At 38.1% G+C, this 15,527-nt stretch overlaps 1 protein-coding gene across 2 annotated transcripts in view; it reads left to right on the plus strand.

The window, feature by feature from the left end:
• The window catches only part of TRIP11 (thyroid hormone receptor interactor 11), a 33,901-nt gene extending 26,842 nt beyond the window's left edge, over nt 1-7,059 (plus strand). For both annotated transcript variants that reach the window (XM_064142709.1, XM_064142719.1), the window contains 4 exons: nt 706-820; nt 1,367-1,489; nt 2,743-2,878; nt 5,204-7,059. In XM_064142709.1, the coding sequence (XP_063998779.1) occupies nt 706-820; nt 1,367-1,489; nt 2,743-2,878; nt 5,204-5,412 (583 nt within the window). In that variant the 3' untranslated portion in view covers nt 5,413-7,059. The remainder of the gene's footprint in view (nt 1-705; nt 821-1,366; nt 1,490-2,742; nt 2,879-5,203) is intronic.
• The last annotated feature ends 8,468 nt before the right edge of the window (nt 7,060-15,527 follow it).

The following is a 15,527-nucleotide window of genomic DNA, read 5'->3' on the forward strand; positions in this document are numbered from 1 at the left end:
AATTAACGCAGAGCTGGGCTTTTGTATGTGATCTTGTAAATCATTTTGATGTTGCATGGTGCTTGTAAATAGTAATTTTGACTTAGTAAAAGCAAGTTATATGTTAATTTGGATTACTGATGTGTTTCTTAAGTAGAAGCACACTTCAACATCAGGAGCTCAGCAGATGGAGATAAATGTTCTCGCTGAACTTCTGCTAGAAATATCTGAGGTGTGAAGAGCAAGCCCTTTAATGTAGCTAACATCACCTGGATGTCATGTAAATCTCTCTGACTTTTTCTTTACCCATTAGAACTAGAAGAAGGAAAGAGGGATAGGCAAATGAGTTTCCTCATCCCCTTCCTTATGTCTTGTTTTGGGTCTGCACATAAGTATCTGTTCAAATTCCGTCCTGAGTCAAGGTCTTCGAATAAACATTTTCCTTGATCATTGTCCTTGTATCAAAACTTGCATATGTACCATTCAGTTTCATCTTAGTGCATATAGTATTACTGGTACTGTTCAAATCAAAACTTGCTGTATAAGAAATATTTTAACTTATACAGGAAGGAAATAGATCAGGTATGCTTTTAGTTCCTTATATTAGATTTTTTTAATTTGGATTCTCATAAACTAGGCAAGAATAAGAGGGATAAAGGCATCCATATTGCAATATCTGCTATTATGTAAGAGCAGATTCTATAACAAGCTTCCTTTGTTCTGCAGGCTCCTGATGAAAAATCTCTTTGTTGGACATTTTCATACTCCAAAAAGTAAACGTCCTGAAGTGTTAAGGTTAATGGGAAGTATCTTGGGAATAAAAAAGGAAGAACTTGATCAGGTAATGCCGTGTAGAAAGTTAGACTTCCTTTTTCACTTGTGGTACCCTTACCTGAAAATAGAATGACATGCTGCTAAACTGAATGTGACTGTCCCTGTGCTTCTTGTGGGAAAAGTGTGGGCTTTGTTCTCTCATCTGAATTAATATTTTTTTATATGAGGCGTGCTTGTCTTAATGGAATCTTTTGATAACATTGTTATAATAGAATGGATCTCATTTTGCTGAGGAATGCTACAGCAGATAAGAAGGGATTTAAGTGTTGTGCACAGTAGCTCTAATACGTCAGTTAAAATCAGCCAGCCACAATGCTACCAGGTATAGTGAAGGACGTCTGGGTTACACTCTTAAATAAAAGCCAAAGTTTTTAAACTGTCAGTGTCTGGGAGGCAGGGAAGATTTTTGACAGTAGCTGATTTTTTTTTATTTTAATCTGTAGAATTCTCACAGAGTTCTGGTGAATAAATATAATGAGCACAGTGTTGCAGTTTCTTTTCCCTACTGCTTTGTTTCTTATTTCCTAACTTTTTTTTTTTTAATACTTTCTAGTTATTATCTGAAGACCAAAGAGGAGTTACGAGATGGATGACTGGCTGGCTTGGTGGAGGAGCTGGGTCAAAGAGTGTTCCTAATACCCCTTTGAGGCCAACTCATCAAAATATTTTTAACAGTGTAAGAAGTAATTGTGCATTCTCTGTGTTTGAGTGGGAAAAATGGGGCAGTTGCATGTTAATGCTGATGTTTGGTTCATCAGTATATTCAGCTTCATTTATTAATGCTACTGCATCTTGCAGTATTTGTTACTTTTGTGTAAGTGCTTTGGCATAAGGATTTTTTCCTGCACTAAATAAATATTTAGGTATTGATGACAGTGATACAATACTAAGTGTTGAACTAATACAGACATCCACTTACTATTCCTGGGATCACTGACTTCTTACAGTATGGACTTTAGCTTGCAAATGGATGCAGGTTAAATACATATGGGAGTCTGAAATTCTGCAATAGTCAACAGAATAGAGGACCATGACATTGTATTTTGATGGCTGTTCCCATGTGTTCTCTAAATTCAATTTGAAAATCTTTCTCAGCTGCTGCAGCTAGTGCCTCTTACACACAGCATATAAAGTTAAGGATTTAAGCTTTCAGATACTGGAAAGAAGTAACTGTCATAGCATGGTCCATGGGAGAAGTTTATCTATGGAACTTTCTGTTTTGGAGACCACCAAATAATGTGCTCAAAGTTAAAGCACTGAGGGATTGAGCTTTTCTGATTAACTTTGATTTTTTTGCTCTTTGAGCTGGAAAAGCAAGTAGTGGGTTAATTCTTGTAAACTAGCTTGAGTATAGTTGTTTTTTTGCTCACTGAAATACTGCAGGCACTTAGGCCACCAGATGATTGTAGCTTGATTAACCATGGATGTGTAAGAGGAAAATTAATGCTCCCGCATGTATAGTGCAAGCTTTACTAAGCACAATTTTATCATGCGATGCTACTGGCACCTTAACTGTTCCATGCTTCCTTTATTCAAGACTTTCTGTCAAATAAAGCAATGGGTTTTAGAGAAATGTTTCAGTTGAATATGTTCCTGGAGGAATGATTTGCTTGAGCACAGACACAGGAAATCCTTTGATGATCAGTAGCAGCGTGGCATTCTTGAAACACTTGGCTTAAATCAGCGATGGAACCATGATGGAATTATGTGTGTTATATTTAGTTTATCCTTTTCACATCAATAGCACTTAATGGGAGGACAAAAAAATAGTAATTTGGGGGAAAAAATAATCATCACTAAGGACTAGTTAGTACCAATACAAAATTCTTTGCAGATTGTTGGCAGCTTTTCATTCTATGTACATCTGTATGTTTTACTTACTTTTCACCTGAGCATCAATCCAGTATAATAACTAGTAGTCTTTTGTAGTCTTTTTCAGAGTTATTTGTGAAATTTCTTGAAACAGAATCTCGTCCAAGCCTTCCTCCACCTAAGCTCACTGTTCATGATATGAAACCTTTAGGAGCAGCAGGGACTGGTACTCCATCCAGAAGCCAGATGCAAGGTAACATGACGAGAGAAAATTGGAATCTTTACACAGCATACAAATAGCTAAATCCAGAATTTTCAAGGGGATGTCAATGACTGTGTGTTTCTTCACTTGTAAACTATTAATCTAGTTTCTTACTCTACCCAATTACCTATTTTCTCTTTTTTTTTTCTTTTTCGTCCACCCCTTCTTCCCACTGCTTCTATTTGTGCCCTGCTTCCTAAGATCTCAATACAGAAGATTAGAGAGACAAAATTCCCTTTGATATGGAAAGGCTCTAACAGCACCTGTTAAGAGCCTCACAGATGCTGTGTAGACAATTCCATGCAGAACATCAGTGAACCCAGTCCTGATTTTCAGCATCCCTGTTGATTAGCTTGGGTCTCACTGAGTGAAGAATTGAAGTTATACCAACCTCTCTGGTATGTAGACCTGGTTTCTTAGAGAGGACTGACATAAAATCAGTTAAGTATATGCCTGTTTAGAAATCTCTGAAAGATGTGCATGAGTGATAACTTAGGTTTTTTTTTCCTAAGGCAGAGAACAAGTATGCTTGTAATTATGCATATTGAAATAATTTTGACAAAACAATATTAATGTAATATTCACGTTTTCCATTTAATTGATCCAATTTGTACTCATTTTTCACATGCATTTGAGTGTTTACCTTGAGTTCTGTTCATTTCCAAAAGCTTGGTTTTGATTGAAACTTTGCCTGTAAACTCAAAAAATAGACAAAGAAACAAAACCTGAAACCTGTACATCTGCAGAGAAAGAAATACATGCTATGCTAAAAAATCCTCTTTCCATTTGCCTAAGTGGTTACAAAGTATAAATGTCTACTGTGAAATACCAGTTTATCTCTGAAAGCAGCATTTATTTTTTAATAAATCTAAATTAAAATTACTTTTCTTCCTTGTAGTGTAGCAGTAATAGAATAGGTAAGGTACCTGTTCTGTTTGGCAGAAAAAATAACAGTCAAATAAAACAAAACCAAAAATAGAACAAAACAAAATGAAAAAAAGAAAGCCACAATTTCCTTGTCAGAAGAACTAAATTCTTTGTTCCTTCTATCCATTCAGGAGCTAAATTGCTGGCTTGTAAATCTAGACAGTCACTATGGTTATTTATATTGCTTTAATTGTTAGGGTACTTGAAGTTTTTTCTTTCTAGAAACATGGTCTAGTTGACTGGATAGGGCTGGATGATAGGTTGGACTGGATGATCTTGGAGGTCTCTTCCAACCTGGTTGATTCTATGATTCTAAGCCACATGGTAGCAGTTTTTAAGTGCTGGACGCAAATGTGTTTGTGAGAATGAGGTTGTTTGAAACAAAAAAATCAGAATAAAAAACACCTACTCAGTCAGTAACTTCTGGGAATGTCAGGTTTAGTTTCTGCTCTGCATCTGGTGTGAGAACCTGGAACAAGTTCCACCTGGAGCTGAGTGAGATTTTGATGCGGAAGATGAGGAGGGGCAAGGTGGTGGAGGCACTGTCCCTGAAGGTGTTCAAGAAAAGACTGGATGAGGCACTCAGTGCCATGGTCTAGTTGACTGGCTAGGGGATAGGTTGGACTGGATGATCTTGGAGGTCTCTACCAACCTGGTTGATTCTATGATTCTATTCTATGATTCAAGGCAATTAGTTGTTTTTTTTTTTAAGTTTATTAATACTTAATTAAAAGTAGCAGGTTGTTAGTATTTGACAAATGAGTAAACACTAAGTTTTATCTGGAGTCTAAATTGTGTCTTGCTGTCCATGGTGTTTATTTGCAGGAGTTTTCTCGAAACAGGGGAAGCTGTGACAATATGCTTGGGGTGGGAAGCTACCGGTGTGCTGCTTTGTAGTGCTAACATGAGGGCCCTTAAGCCTTTGTATAGTACTGGAGTCAGCGTGACAGATAACCTCTTGCCTGGCGTTGTATGCTTGGAGAGTGATCCTTAGGAAAGGATGTTTGTATTGCTTGTCACAGAGGTTTGTAGATTTTTTTTTCAGGTAACCTGAACTGTTAGAGAATTTCAGCTGCCAACAAGCACAATTTGGCTGTCAGGTCCCAGGAGTGCCCTGATCTTTAAGTCAGTCTTGTAACTGTGGCCTGAGGAAGAAGAAATTTTTTGACAAAAAAAACAGTGATAGGTGAGATCCAAGATGAGAAAAGGTAGAATGAAAATCTTTGAGAGCATCTTTGATTTATTGCAGTATTGGATATTCATGTTCAAAAGTTCTCGTTTTAGAATGTATTTGTGACCAAGTGCTGTAAAATTTGGTATATTATGAATGCTTTCTAACAAAGTGCTTTTGTTGCTGAATTTTGGTTTTGGGGTGTTTTTTTATTTCAGATTCTGCAGTTTCAGGCACGAGCAGAAGACCCGATACAAATCCATTTTTAGCACCCCGATCTGCAGCAGTGCCTCTCATAACACCTGTTAGTAATTCTGGACATCTGCTTATGAAACCTATTTCTGATGCATTGCCCAGTTTTACACCACTGCCAGTGTCCCCTGATGCCAGTGCTGGAGCTGTACTGAAAGACCTCCTCAAACAATAGGTGATCATATATCAATATGGTGATAGTAGCACTTTAAGGAAAACAAGAACACTATGCTGTATATAATTTATCACAATGAGGCCTTCTGTAAAAAGTCATATACTTTTTTGCCATTGTGTCTTGCTTTGGGTGTTGCAGTTGTTGATTTTGTTTTGATTTTTGGGGTGTTGATTGGGTTTTTTTGTAATTAACCAGTGCTTCTGAAATTCTAATGGTGGCATGAATAACTGCCTTTATATAGCAGGCATTCATTTTGGGTGCAGGTTAAATCTTAAACTGAGAAAAAAATCTACCTTGTTGCTAGATTATCATAAGACCAATAGAAGAGGTTTTAAACATTAGTTATTCTCTGAGTTGTTTCAGTTCTGCACAGACAACATTTACTTCTTGGTGTTGATAGCTGCTTTTCCATGATAATATCTGCCATTGGCAGTGGACCTTCAAGAAACTGCCCTACACCCCCCACCCAGACTAGCAGCTCCTTTTAGCAGTCAAACACATCAGCACCAAGGAATGAACTGTGGAAGCGAGTGCTTCATTTTCCAGAGATATACATGTGATGGAGAGTGGGTAATTCAGCAGAAGGTTGGTTCACTGTAGCACTCTCAATGGCAGAAGATGTATATCTGAGAGACATTTTATCTTGTGGGATTTTGTAGATCCAAATTAATGCTTAAAACTTGAACATATGTATAGAATTTAAAGGGAAGAAGATGCTTACTTATCTCAAATGTGTAAATAGGTCTTTGTAAGACCGAGGCCAAAGGCAATTATTCTGTACATTTTGCTGTCAAACTTGTACACTTTGTTTAGCAGATAAAGGATGAAATTGCATACTAAAGGATAAAAGTCACCTTGCACAAGTCATGTTCATAATAAATCTGAGCTAAAACTTCAGCTTAAAAAGCAGTTTCTAAATTTTTTTATATGCCATTCCTTGTTTAGTCAGTGTTAAGGTAACTGTTGTGCAAGTTCTATATTAGAACTGTCAACCTTTACTTCTCATTTTCATTAAGATCATGGATTAGATTGTTATAAGAGTTATATTTAATTAAAATTAATTACTGAAACTTGTACAGAATCAACCAAAATAATGCAAGAAGTCTTTGCATTTATTTATATAGAGGTCAGATAGTGAACTTCTTTCATTGCCTTGAAATTTAGCAAAGTTTTTTATAATTACTGTATTTACCTTAAGACCTGCTTGTCCTCCCCTATGTTAAGTGTTTCGTAGAAGTTGTACAAAAAATTGAAAGTGGATTGACCATACTGATTTTTTACTCTAATTCTTTTAGTCCATTATGGATAAGGTAATTAATTTGGCAGTTTTGATTTCTGAAAGGATAGCACACAGAGTATACCAAACAAAATTCTGCATTAGGTAATAAGTGAGAATTTGAAATTACCTTGTCTGAGAACATTTTGGCTTAGTACTTCCTCGTTTAAACTGGACTGGAATAGGTACCTGGTTTTTCCCTTATAATAAATATAAAGAAAAGGGCAATCAGATGGTTTCTGTGAAGTCTCTCATGTTCTTCTGTCAAAGCAGAAGGAAATGTTTAGTGTTATAATATCTAAGTCATATAATTTTATGTTACAAATGGGCTTGTGCTGTTCACTATCCTCTGAATAAACTAACTGAGCATATCTTGTGCAATCTTTTTCTTTAGTTGCAGAGAACTTAAATGTTTCTCTTCTGGGAAGCTTTACAAATACCAATAAATAAACCACAGTAAACTTTTGTATCTTCATGATGTAAATCGGCTCCATTCATAAAGTAAGTTATGAGTTTGAGGAAGGAAATGTAAAACTAGGTAAAGGTTTTGAAGAACTTAGAATTTGGAGGTAGAAGAAAACGTTCTACAGGAAATACAGAAGAGGCATCAGACCTTAAGTCCTCGAAGGTCAGTTTAACCGCAGAGAAAATCCTTATGGCTTAGAGCTTTCTGTTCTAGGGCTTATTCCACAACGACATTGGTGGATTATGTTGCTTTGTCAGAAATAAAATGTGCTCTGTGTTCCAAGCAGTACTTTCCCACTGAAAAGCATAGAACAACTTCATTGCCTCGTTTCTCTCTCTTTTTTTTTTTTGTTTTTAACTGTTTCACAGACTATTATAAAACCTTCAACAATTGTTTTTATTGAAAGATTAATGGATAGAATTTTTCCTCTAATTTTTCTTCTGTGTTTACTTTCTGCTTGATAACAATTTCATATATATTTACCTTACCAGTTTCCCACATGTAAGTATCTGACTCACGTAGCCTATGCTTTCCATTGTGTGGATCTTTTCACACAGAGCTGGTGGGGAGGGTGGGAAACACATTCTCTGTGGAATTTATGAGCAAGTGCAGTAGTTGAAAATTTCTGATCTTCATTTAGCTTAGTTGTTCCCTTTTGCTTTGCACAGTAAGAGCATGGTTCTCATAGGTTGGGTCTAACAAGCTGTCAGCTCTAGGGGCAAGGTGTCAGAATTCTAGTGAGGAATTAATTTCATGAACTTGATATAAGGGGGGGGAAATAAAGGCTTCCATTTTCTGTCCTCTTCATTAGAGTCTCACCTTTTTCAGTTCTTTGTTCATCTGTATCCTGTGCAAGGAGAAGGAAGTAACTGGTTGATCTTTCTGTTACTGTAAAAGGTGCATAGTTGGTTGGTTGGTTTCAATTAAACTCTTCTGCATTGAACTAGTTATTCATAGACATATAACTTGTGACACTCTAGAGACCAGTGTAGAAAGCATTTGTGGGATTTTTTAGCAGATGTCACCTCTCAACTTGCATTTTGTTTCTTATTACTATTCACATTCTTGACCTATTTTGCATAGCTACTAGTGAGGCAGGCTACCTGGAACATAAATGGCAGTGACTGATTGATAAAGAGGAAGAGACAGGATGGAAGATGCTTGTCTTGTCTTTGTAAGTATTTCACATTGTTTCATACCTGAAAAAAGCTTTGCAATGTTAAGCCTTGATGTCTTACTGCCAGTTTTAGTGACTTTATTCCCATGTTATTATATGAAAATTCAAGAATAAATTTTCTCAGCTCATGTAGTCAGACATGCTTCTAAACTTTTTCTCACATCCTCCAAAACAGTCCATTTTGATAGAAGATTCAGCTAGAATAAAACTGCATTCCTTTTTTGTCACTTTTGTGAACTAAAAGTGCAAACATGTTTAACGTGGAGCGATATTAGTGTACTGTGAAAAGTGGCTGGCAGGGAGAACGGGTCCATGCATTCCTTCAAACAGAAGTCTTTGATTTATCTAGACAGCAGTCTTTATGTCAATATACTTACATAAGTGTTTAAGAATTAACCAAACCAAAACATATAAAAAGTACATATGTATATATACACATATGGCAGTTGTAAGCAATAATGTTTGAGAAGGTAAAAACTTTGTATATACTTGTTTGGGCTCTTCTCCCCCCTGCTTCCAGGCAATTTAATACTTTGTTGCCTGGAGTAGTTCATAGAATCATAGAATCTTCTGGGTGGAGACCTTAAGATCAGGGAGTCCAAACATGACCCAGCATCTCCCTGTACTCAAGTGGTAAGCTTCTCATTATTTTTCATGGAGAAAATGCATAGGCATTACTAGCCTCCAACATTTGTTTTATTGTATTGTGCCATTTATGCTGCTGAAATTGACTGCAGTTCCATTGAGCTTAAATTAGGAAGCCAATCTTCAATAAAGAAATAAAGGAATAGGCAACTGCTCACCTTTTATTTAAATTACAGGATAATTTGTACATGGCATTTTGTTTACAGCAGTAGCTACATTCAGCCTTGGACTGTTGCATTTGTCTCAAGCTTTTAGAGGAATTGCATTCTGAATTTCAGTATCTGAAAGCATCACCTTTCTAACTCAAGTACGTTTGGTAGCAAGTACTCATTAAAACGCATTATCAGCATAAGCATGGAAGAAATGGGCCTGCTCTTTGCTGGTTGTGTTAGATCCGTTGAAAGGCTAATTCAGACAAACTTATTCCAAGTTGAGGGTTTGGTCACGCTACTAAATCTGAAACATTTTGCCAAGCAAAAAGAAAATTGTATCAAGTTATTAAAGGCTTGTTTTTCTTGTAGGAAATAACATTTGGAAGATAACTGTTAATTTTGTCATACATAAAAGGGAGCATTTATCATTGTAAGTAATTATGGGATCATTCCATGCATTCTTCCTGAGCTTGTAGCAACTGCTGTTAAATCTAATAATCTAATTTCTTTTTAAATGTTCACAGATGTTGTACAATAGTCCCTTGAGCACTGACAGTTAACTAATCTTTCTCTAATCTTGTGTTAAAATAGCCACAGATTAGATTTTTTTAATTCTTCCTTGCACTCCAGTTTCTGGCAGTGTGTGCCAAACTGCCTTTGAAAAGGCTGACTTTTTTGATCTGTGATGGTCAGTTAATAAATATTATTATGTATATCCATAGTAACACCAAAAACATTCCCAAGCCTCTTAAGCAGACTGAAAACACCCCTTTTGCTCTCTATGTAGCCACTTTGATTGGAGTTCTTTTACACCTTGGGTTTTATTGGGTTCTGTGTGTCTCATTGGGAACAATAACTGTTTCCTTGATTTGAGGAAACATAATGCAGCTCCCTTGCTACTCCTAGTTATGTGAAATGTTACACCCAGAAAGAAAGTGACTCTTCTTGAAGGATGGCAGCACCTTGATGCCAACAAAACCCATCTTGTTCTTCTGGACATGTTTCAGGAGGAAAGCATCCTTGGCCAGATTTTTGATGGAGAGGTAGAGCTCTACCTGCAACACAATCTTCAGTCTATTGTCAATTTAGTTTCATTCCTGCCAGCACTGCATGTAATTGAGTTTGCAGCTGAAAAATGGAGTGACAACTCTAATTGCTAAAAGAGAGGTGCAAATTCCCACCAAACTGAAAGTGAGGTAAAAAAATGAGGGGGGCATGGGACATTATGTATGACTCTTGCTGTATTTCTGTTGGCATTTATTAAGTGGACTAGAAAAATACACTGATTAAGAAAAAAGTAAATGCAATAGCATGGCCCCAGAAGACTGTTTTTTAAATGAAATGAGAGTAGCATGATCAGGTAAATTAGTTTATGTTAATGTTACATGTTAATCAAATTTAACACTCATTACCCTGATGTTCAAAACTCTTCATTGTGCTCATAAATGCAAGAATAATTCCTATTGTAAGGACACAGTGCCTGTTGGTAGACATTGAACTCTGCCACATTTTTAAGCTCATTGTCTCAAGATGGAAGGAACTTCATTGAATATACAAATGAGGAAACACTATAGCTGAGGTTACATGTTCAAGACTTCACTTCCTGTAAGTGGATGAGAAGGCAAAATGCATTCGCTAGCATCCGCATTCCATTACTGAAGTCTGGCTATAAATGTGCATATGACAGCAGACAAGATGAAGGTGAGTATTTTTTCCAGAGAAAAGGATGTTCTTTGCTACAAAGACTAGAAAACATCTTTCTGTCCTTTGCCATTTGTGAGTATTACGAAAAAAACAAAAGTTATTAATACCATTTGGTGTGTGCAAGGTGAGTGTTGTCTTCCTACAACTTCCCACAACGGCAATAAAAATGAATATATTTAAAAATAGGATGTATCTTGCATCAAAATATCCTCAACTTCGCTTATGTCAGTACATTTGCTCCTGAGGAAGTGTGTGGGACAGATCATGATCTTATGCTTGACTTCAGAGAAATGCAGATAAAGACCCAATACTTGTATTTTAACAGCCCTGACAATATGTTGCAGGCTTTGACAAGACCATTCTGGTTACCAAGAAAGCAGAGTTGCAGTTTAGTCTTGGTGGCTGATGAACTTGTCAGCAGCAGAGAGTTCTGCATGTGTCCTAGCTGGGAGTTGTACACATGAAAGAAAGAAATCCTATGCAGCATTTGGCAGTGAATAGGCTAGAAATCATATTTCCCCATAGCCTAATATAGCTTCCAATGCTTCTGAGTAACCATTTGTTTTAATGAAAGAAGCATTTAAAAACTATTAGTCTGTGGGAAGAAATATTATATTTGAGTTATGGTCAAATGCTTTTTGGAGGTTTTTGTCACTGATTCCCAGAATAGAACTTAAAAGCTCTGTCACATGTAGCGCTTCAAGAAGCACTGACAGACTACAGATCACTTATATCAGGGAAATTAAACTACTTAGACCTGTTTCTTGTCTTGTTAACAAAGTGAGCAGGTCTGATGTTTCCTGTACCAATAATCTCCCTCAATCTAAAGGAAACCTGACTCTTGAGAGACATACCTGGATATACTTTGAATATCAGCCAGTATCCTCAAGGTAAGGGTAATTCTGGAAGCACTTCTGTGTGGTTAAACCTGAGGTTTTTATTTGCCGTATCAGATGCTGCCTCTCCACTGAATTACAGCATGACCAGGTTTAGAGGGTACAGACCAAAGAGATTTTACAGACTTGATGCAGCTAGGAACTACTTTTTATGTCACTTAAGAAATAGTAACTGTTAGCCATCACTGTAGCACAGCCAATTCATATCTGAAGTTTTTGGATGGAATAATTAGTGGTCCAAATGGCTAGGGGAAAGAAGCATAGAACATTCAAAATGATATCTGTTTGTCAGCTTTCTGTGAAGGCTATTTTATCAGGCAATCAAAATCAGATGACTGATCTTGATGCAGCAAAAGCAGACCAATCATAGGTCCTGGCTCTCTAGAATGGGAAGCACTACAACCCACTGAGGACAGAAAGCTGAGAGTTACAATGCCTCAAATCTACACTTTTGTGAATTAAAGCACAAGGAGCTAAGGCTTTAGAATTCGACCTCTCAGTGCAAATGGAGACCAAGTTAAGTATGGCAGAAGCAACCGTATTTGTACAACTAAAGGTACCCTGATTTATACAGCTTAGGTACCCTGAATCCATGTGCTTCTTGAAAAGCAAATATAGTATTACCAATAAAAACATGTTTAGCCTAAGCAACAAATTGAGAACTGGCTGCAAAAAGCACAGCAATAAGAGACAGTAGCAGTGTTGAGCAAATAAAATGAATAATGGAATAAAAAAGAAGAATATTAGTTCCTAAATGGGAATGTATCTAGAAGATGAGAATTTGCAAGCATTACTTCTCAGGAGAATAAGTGGTGCTGGGAGCTGGGGTTGTTTAGCCTGAAGAAGAGGAGGTTCAGTGTGACCTCACTGCTGTCTACAACTACCTGAAGGGTGGTTGTAGCCAGGTGGGGGTTGGTCTCTTCTGCCAGGCAACCACCAATAGAACAAGGGGACACAGTCTCAAGTTGTGCCAGGGGAAGTACAGGCTGGATGTTAGGAGGAAGTTCTTGACAGAGAGAGTGATTGCCATTGGAATGGGCTGCCCAGGGAGGTGGTGGAGTCATCGTCTCTGGAGGTGTTCAAGAAAAGAGTGGATGAGACACTTAGTGCCATGGTCTAGTTGACTGGATAGGGCTGGGTGCTAGGTTGGAGTGGATGATCTCGGAGGTCTCTTCCAACCTGCTTGTTTCTATGATTCTAGTGACCATGAGAGTGATCCCAAACACTTTCAGCTGCAGGTATCTGAGAAGCTGCATATAGGAAGGGAAATAAATGATTCAGATAGTCACAGGAGAGCCAACCACATGAAATGGTTGTAAAAATTAACCTTTCTATAAAAATGTTTTCCCGTCTCCTGCAGCAGTTTTCTCCATTGTTCTGCGATGTTAAAGTACTCCAGTGACACTTCTGTTTGCAGTAAAAGGCTATTTTCAGAAGTACAAGCAAATCACTGAGTCGATTCTGTTTGATCCACATGTTTCAGTTTACGTGCTATACCATGGGTTCAGTACTAAATTGTACCCAGAATAAAAGTTTAGTAAAGAACATGGTTTGAATGGTAGACTGGAGAACTGAACAATAATCATCAAAACTGAAACTTTTTCTGGAAATGGAAGTGGAAAATATTTAGACTGCACTTTTCTCTGTGTGCTCAAGTAGTGAGTGCCAATAAAAATGAAGGCGAACAGAAAAGTGCCTTAATTGTGATAATAGGAGCAGGAACAGATGTGGTCAACAGTTTTCAGCTAATTTAAAGGAATTAATGACACTTATTATGAAACTACAAACATTTGAGGAGTACAGGATTCTAAAGAAGATGAATGAGTCATAACTAGGCTTGCCAGATCTGGACCCAAACCCAAACTCTGACTGTTCAAGGCAGGATTGGACGTGGCACTTGGTGCCATGTTCTAGCCTTGAGCTCTGCAGTAAAGGGTTGGACTTGATGATCTATGAGGTCTCTTCCAACCTTGGTGATACTGTGATACACTACATAGTGCCCAGGATTAAGGACCAGAAAAGTGCTATCTGCAGGCAAAAATCTTGTAGGGGTTACCTGTATCTTTGCTGAAATCCTGACACAATGGCTGTGGTGTGCTGCCCAGAACCTGCCTATTCGTACCAGGGACTCAGGAAACCTTCATCACTCTGGCTGTGATGGTCTTCTAAACTCAAGCAGTGGCTTCAGATTCCTTGTATTGGTACTGCTTTTCAGGCATCCTGAAGTCTGTGCTGCCTTGGGCAAATGTAGCTAGTAAATCTAGTTTGTTAAAACAAAGATTTTCAGCAGAAACTAAAATGGAGCAGGGAATCATCAGAAGTCATTGAAAATGAACAAACTTGAAAGGCAAACCTTCCTGTTTTGGCAGCATAAATGAAACTGGTGAGAGGCCAAATTAAGAATGAATTGAACCTGGTTACAAGAAGGTTACCTGAATTCTGGCACAGTGATATGGTCTTGACTTTGTGGTTGGCACCGGATCCCCCCGGTTGCCCAGGGTACTGATGCATCTGTCACTGCTACCAAAAACAGTGTGGAGGAGAGTGATTTAGCGCTGAGACATTTCACCTCAAAAAGCAGTTGGACTTTGCTTCTTCTATCCTTTCCTCTTTTTTCTCTCCCTGGTTTTCTAAAGGCATCTCAGCAGATCTCCTAACACATGTTCCAGTGCCAAGATCCTTGGGAGTCAGCCACACCTAACTCTGCTTCAGTGCCCATTCTGTGGGCCCTTTTTTGTGCTACCAAGGGTAGCTACGCAAGCTGTGTACCTTAGAAACAAGCAACAGATAATTACACCCAAATTATTGGGGTTTTGCTGCAAAGATTTTATGTTTGCTCTTTACAGGTGCTAGTTAGGAGCTGGCTAGAGCCATTTTCCATTGTATGGAATGACAGAGTATATCTCAACATAAATCAGAACAAGATTTCTGAGGTAGGTAGTCTTCAAGGGTAATCTCCAAGGAAATCTACACCAAAAAGATCAGCGCTGTGCTATGCTACTGATTTGCCTGATGCACTGCATTTACTGTGCTGTATTTTATTAAGCGCTGTATGGCAACCTACTAAATACTGTACCTTATTTGGTACCTTCTAGCATTAAGGCAAATTTGAGAGGTTAGACTTATAAGAAATAATTCAGCTGTTACACATCTTCACATTTAATTTGGTGACAACACTTAAATTCTCAATGTCATGTGAGTTCTGATTGATATTCTTAATTTTCTTGTTTTGTTCTAGAACCTCTGCGCTAGATTATAAAGTCCTGCTCTGGTGTAGGGTTAGACTCTGTGATCTCTGGAGGTCCTTTCCAACCCCTAACATCCTGTGGTCCTATGACCTCTACTTCACAGGATGTCAGGGATTGGAAGGGACCCAAAGAGATCATTGAATCCAAACCCCCTGTAGGACCATACAATCTAGCTCAGGTCACAAAGGAATGCATGCAGACAGGCCTTGAAAGTCTCCAGAGAAGGAGACTCCACAACCTCTCTGGGGAGTCTGTTCCAGTGGTCTGCAACCCTTACAGTAAAGAAGTTCCCCCTTGTGTTGAAGTGGAACTGCCTGTGCTGCAGCTTACATCTGTTGCTCCTTGTCCTATCACAGGCAGCAAGTGAAAAGAGCCTGTCCCCCTGCTCCTGACCCCCCTCAGATATTTGTAAACATTTATTAAATCTCCTCTTAATCTTCTGTAGACTAAGCAGCCCCAGGTCCCTCAGCCTCTCCTCATCGGGCAGTGCTCCAGTCCCCTAATCATCCTCATAGCCCTCTGCGGGATCTTCTCCAGCAGATCCCAGTCCC

The sequence above is a fragment of the Pogoniulus pusillus genome, chromosome 1, assembly GCF_015220805.1.
Source record: "Pogoniulus pusillus isolate bPogPus1 chromosome 1, bPogPus1.pri, whole genome shotgun sequence".
In the NCBI taxonomy this organism is placed as follows: Eukaryota; Metazoa; Chordata; class Aves; order Piciformes; family Lybiidae; genus Pogoniulus; species Pogoniulus pusillus.